This window comes from Ictalurus punctatus, chromosome 15 (assembly GCF_001660625.3).
Source record: "Ictalurus punctatus breed USDA103 chromosome 15, Coco_2.0, whole genome shotgun sequence".
Taxonomy (NCBI): Eukaryota; Metazoa; Chordata; class Actinopteri; order Siluriformes; family Ictaluridae; genus Ictalurus; species Ictalurus punctatus.
In genome coordinates, this window is record NC_030430.2 from 8,707,501 (window position 1) to 8,712,500 (window position 5,000).

At 36.1% G+C, this 5,000-nt stretch overlaps 2 protein-coding genes across 4 annotated transcripts in view; both read right to left on the reverse strand.

Moving 5' to 3' along the window:
• coro2ab (coronin 2Ab) overlaps window positions 1-957 on the reverse strand; it is a 9,625-nt gene extending 8,668 nt beyond the window's left edge. For both annotated transcript variants that reach the window (XM_017486839.3, XM_017486837.3), the window contains exons 1-2: window positions 827-957; window positions 1-4 (exon numbers count right to left, since the gene is read on the reverse strand). The exon at window positions 1-4 is cut by the window's left edge and continues 197 nt beyond it. In XM_017486839.3, coding sequence (XP_017342328.1) covers window positions 1-4; window positions 827-841 — 19 coding nt within the window. In that variant the 5' untranslated portion in view covers window positions 842-957. The remainder of the gene's footprint in view (window positions 5-826) is intronic.
• Window positions 958-1,046: 89 nt separating this feature from the next.
• tec (tec protein tyrosine kinase) overlaps window positions 1,047-5,000 on the reverse strand; it is a 12,166-nt gene continuing 8,212 nt past the window's right edge. Inside the window, exons 15-19 of one of the 2 annotated variants that reach the window (XM_017486834.3) lie at window positions 4,043-4,259; window positions 3,565-3,629; window positions 3,051-3,169; window positions 2,461-2,618; window positions 1,047-1,323 (exon numbers count right to left, since the gene is read on the reverse strand). In XM_017486834.3, the coding sequence (XP_017342323.1) occupies window positions 1,243-1,323; window positions 2,461-2,618; window positions 3,051-3,169; window positions 3,565-3,629; window positions 4,043-4,259 (640 nt within the window). In that variant the 3' untranslated portion in view covers window positions 1,047-1,242. Of the gene's footprint in view, window positions 1,324-2,460; window positions 2,619-3,050; window positions 3,212-3,564; window positions 3,630-4,042; window positions 4,260-5,000 lie in introns of those variants that run through there. The other variant, XM_017486836.3, reaches the window with a different exon arrangement.

Below are 5,000 nucleotides of genomic sequence, written 5' to 3' on the forward strand. Positions count from 1 at the left end.
ACATCTACACACACACACACACACACACACACACACACACACACACACACACACACACACACACGGTCTCAGTGGTAATAAACAACCTTGTGAAGTTTTCCTCAGGCTGAAATCCGAAGAATGTCTTCAGTGACTGAACACAGTAAATGTTTAATGAGGGAAGAGTCGTGTTACACCACAAGACAAACACACACACACACACACACACACACACACACACACACACACACACAAAATAATAACACAAATACAGTGTTCATTTTTAGGGATTTCATTTTTTGGCCCCCATAATGAAAAATAAATGTTTATAAAAAATTTTTAAGGTTTTATTTGAAAATCTACTAATCAAACTTTAGAGCCTTTGATAGGGGATAAAGTGTGCACTAAGGAGTCCCCCACTCCAGCTGCACAAAAGTAAATACACCCCCATAGACTTGCAGTGACACAATTTTTTTTGTTGATTTTTTTCTGAGATAAACTTGTTGTTTTGTTTGAAATAGAGGACGATTTCCACACACATTTTTTTTTTCAATTTCAAATTGAAGAAAAAAACCCCCCAAAGTCTTACTGCCTCAGTCTGTAATGTCCTGTGACTTTCAGCTTTCTCTGAATTATTTTGGCTAAATCTGAAAGCATCATTTAAACGGTCAGTTAAATGACAGACTGATCCGAGAGTCACCGTCATTTGTCACGTAAATGATGTAATGTTGATCGTTTACGTAGCTAGCTAATGTTTTCAGAGACGCACATTACGCTAACTCACATTATGCTAACTCAACACAAAGACTCGAGTCACGTAACCTTTAAGGTGATGAAGTAAGATTACCTTAAAGATGGTCATGAAGCCTGCAGTCAACGCCTTCGAACATCTGAGAGACGAGACACTGCAACAGGAGACTGTAGTGTGTGTGTGTGTGTGTGTGTGTGTGTGTGTGTGTGTGTGTGTGTGTGTGTGTGTGTGTATGTGTGTGTGTGTGTGTGTGTGTGTGTGTGTGTGTGTGTGTGTGTGAAAAAAACACAAAGCAGCATTTTAGTGATTTTCATTTCTTTTATTATATGCTTATAAAGGCAGCCGTTCACATTATTATGCTTTATGTACAATACTTTACCCACACACACACACACACACACACACACACACACACACACACACACACACACTCATCAATCACTTGTGTGGTCCAATGAGGAGAATTATGAGCAGTTATGCTTCAGCACAGTGTCAAATCATCCAATCAGTGATCAGGAGGCGTGGCCATCTGTTTCCAGCTCATCCGTGATCATTTGTGTGATTTGTTTAAATGATAGTCTATCCTCTGGTCTCTAAAGAACAGAGAAAATAAAATAAAAATAAAAATGAAAAAAGCTGTTTAGGACAATTATATAGATTATAAAGATTATCAAGTCAGAGATCATTATTATGAGGTTTATAAAAATGTATGTAGCTTATAACATATAAACTGTTAAAACTGTCACTTCTAACACACTTTTATCAAGTTGAAATAAATAAATATTTGCCAAATATACATAAAGATAGATACACTGCACACTGCACGCAGGCACTTAGAGTTTTAGATATAATTTAGATTCATGTATTTTAATTAATTAAAAATTTTAAACTCATCAGTTAAAAATATCAGCTGTATTGTTGTTTTATTGTTCTTTGTAAAAAATTAAAAGCTAAATTAACTGCAAATGTAAAGAAATAATTTCAGTTTATAGGCCAAGTTAAACAGTATATGTATAGATGTATAATGTATGGATAGATAGATAGTCAGATAAATAGATAGAGATAGGATTTTATATGTTAAAAGTTAACCAACTAGAACAAAGAAAGTTGAAACAACTTTCTCCCCCCCACCCCCCCACCCCCGACACACACACACACACACACACGCACACACACACACACACACACACACTTCCTATGGTTGTGAACATCACACACACACACACACACACACACACACACACACACACACCTCCTAATCATGGTGTTAAACCCTGCGGTGTGTTAATGGTACTGAAGAGGCATTTTGTAAATTTGTATAAAATATTCACTTCTCTGTAAAATGAACAGATTTTAAATAATGAATGATGTTAATTCCATTCATTAAATCCAGATGTGATTCTCCTTTCTAATAACTAGATGATGATTCGGTGTTGAAGTGAAGATTTTATTTGTTTCTTGATAATAAACCTTTCTTACACAGCAAATAGATTATTTACAGATTATTGTAGATATAAAAGTTTACACAGCCCTGTTAAAAGGGCAGGTTTTTGTGATGTAAAAAAATGAAACCAAGATAAATCATATCAGAACTTTTTCTGCCTTTATTGTGAAATTTGAATCTATTAATTAAAAAATCATTTTAGGGGGAAAAAAAGAGAAAATGTACACAACCTGCCATTTAAAAAGGGGTGTGTACACTTTTAATATCCACTGTAATTGAGTCTCACCTCCTGCCAGCAGTGCTGCATGATTTCGTAGATGTGTGGCGCAGCTTTTTTGGGGCGATAGAGGCGATGACCCTGCATCACCATGGTTACGACCTCGTGGTTCATGTTGTTCTCAAACGGCATCTTCCCCTCGGTGAACACCTCCCACATCAACACACCTGAGGACACCAAAACGAATTTATTATTATATTAACAGGAGTACAGGCTAACCTGTGCTAATCTTACTGAACATCAAATTAAAAAAACACCTCAGAATACAGTATTTAATATAATTAATAGTTAAATTAAACTAATTCCCAGATATATGGATGCACCTTTAAAACGTATTTAGGTGTACCTTGGGGAATAAAAATGTACTTGTACAATACCTTAATAAACAGTTCTATAAATCTACTTATGAATACTGGTTCCTAAAATGATGATGTTAGTCAGATGTACCTGTGGACAGGTTTTTAGAGTAGAACATTTATAGTATCTGACATTAAGCTAATGTCATAAATTATAAAGCATTTTTAATATTTTGTTTTATAAGGTATTATTTAGTATAACTTATTCTGAAGCTTTCATGTAGAGAAAACTAAGAAGCTCACCGAAGGACCAGACATCAGACTTGCTGCTGTATCGACAGAAGTTAAAGACCTCAGGTGGAGACCACTTCACTGGAAACTTTGCTCCTGAGGAACTGAGATACTGATCGTCCAGAACGTATCTGGAAGTTGAGATGTTGTACGTCAGAGTTTATTAGATATTTCTGTAAGTTGTAAACGAAAATAGTCCTGCATTTGAAAACTTGCCTGTATATTCTGTAATTTACACAACTGTCCAGTGTTCAGGTTTTTTCAGTTTTTTTATTCTCTTTATTACCTCATTACATTTTATATAACATGTATACACTATATACACTTTATAAGGCAATAAAGACAGTGAAAAGGCTGTGTGGACAGGTGTAATTTTAGAGTCAGTTGTACCTGTGGACAGGTGTAATTTTAGAGTCAGTTGTACCTGTGGACAGGTGTAATTTTAGAGATAGTTGTACCTGTGTGCATGTGTAATTTCAGAGTCATTTGTAATAGGGGACAGGAGTAATTTTAGAGTCAGTTGTACCTAGCCATGCCGAAGTCTGACACTTTCACCACATGTGAGTCGCTGACGAGGCAGTTTCTAGCAGCCTGTGGACGGACAGTAATAATGAAAATATTTATGTACATATTCCTTTACAAAGTCTAGAATGTGTGTATTTAAATTCCAAGCTACATTTCCAGTACCCTCCTTAACCCCCCCAACTTAAAATAAAGAGTGTTTGTAAATATATCTAACCGCCTCAGGAGGTACAATGTACTGTTTATTTGTAGATAGTAGCCGTAGTGTGCACAGTGTAAATAGTGTACTACTAATACATCATTAATGCAATATGTAAATAATATCCTGAGAGAAGGTCCATTATTTATTCACTGCATTGTTGTAATTGTACGTATTTGTGAAATTATACAGATATTGTACTTTAGATGAAATTAAATGGCATATAGATATAGAGGTCCTATTTTAGATTTTTTTATACTGACATACATACTGATATACTGACCAGATCTCGGTGGAGGAAACGGTTCGCCTCCAGGTACTGCATGCCCTGGCTGACATCGTGGCAGATGCTGAGCAGATTTTGAGGGCTGAAGGAACCTCGGCGCTGCCGAATGTAATTGAGGAGACAACCGAGCTCCATGAACTCCGTCACCAAGTAGATGGGCCTCTGCTGCGTACACACACCGTATAACTGAACCAGCTTCGGATGGGACAGACTCCTGGGTATAAACAGACAAAAAACACACAGTAAATATATAAAGATCGTATATACTTTCTATAGTTATCTGAGCAACTGTTTCCTTAAAATACAGAAACATGATGTCCAGACATTGTTGCCCAATACATCTTTGGTATGTTTCCATGAGCTGTTTTATTTATTTATATATATATATGGGTGCCAATCCCATCGCAGGGCACAATCACATACACATTCACACACCCATTCATACACTACAGACACTTTAGACATGCCAATCAGCCTACCATGCATGTCTTTGGACTGGGGGAGGAAACTGAAACTGGAATGCTGAATAGCTAAAGTATGTAGCATACTTGTACCTCCAAACCTGAAAAACTCACTAACACTGTGACTCCATAATACTGTGTACAGTACATGACATTTTACTCCTAACCACTAGCACTACCAGAATAAACCGAGAAGAGCAATCACATGCCTGTTCTACACAATTAAATCTTTACACAACAATACACAAGTCTGTACTGTTCTTCATGAAAATAGTGGAAAAACATGTTTGTCCCGAGGTGATGTGTTAATTATAAATCATCATTATAAACATGTCAGTATATGTGAAATCCATGGAACTATATTCACAGTTACAACCAATCGCAGTGCTGCAATATATTTTTCAATGTACATAGTGCAAGCTGTATGTATATATATAAAAAAAAAACATTTGCACATGTTATACTTGAAAATATTCTGCTTTTCCATATGGGAC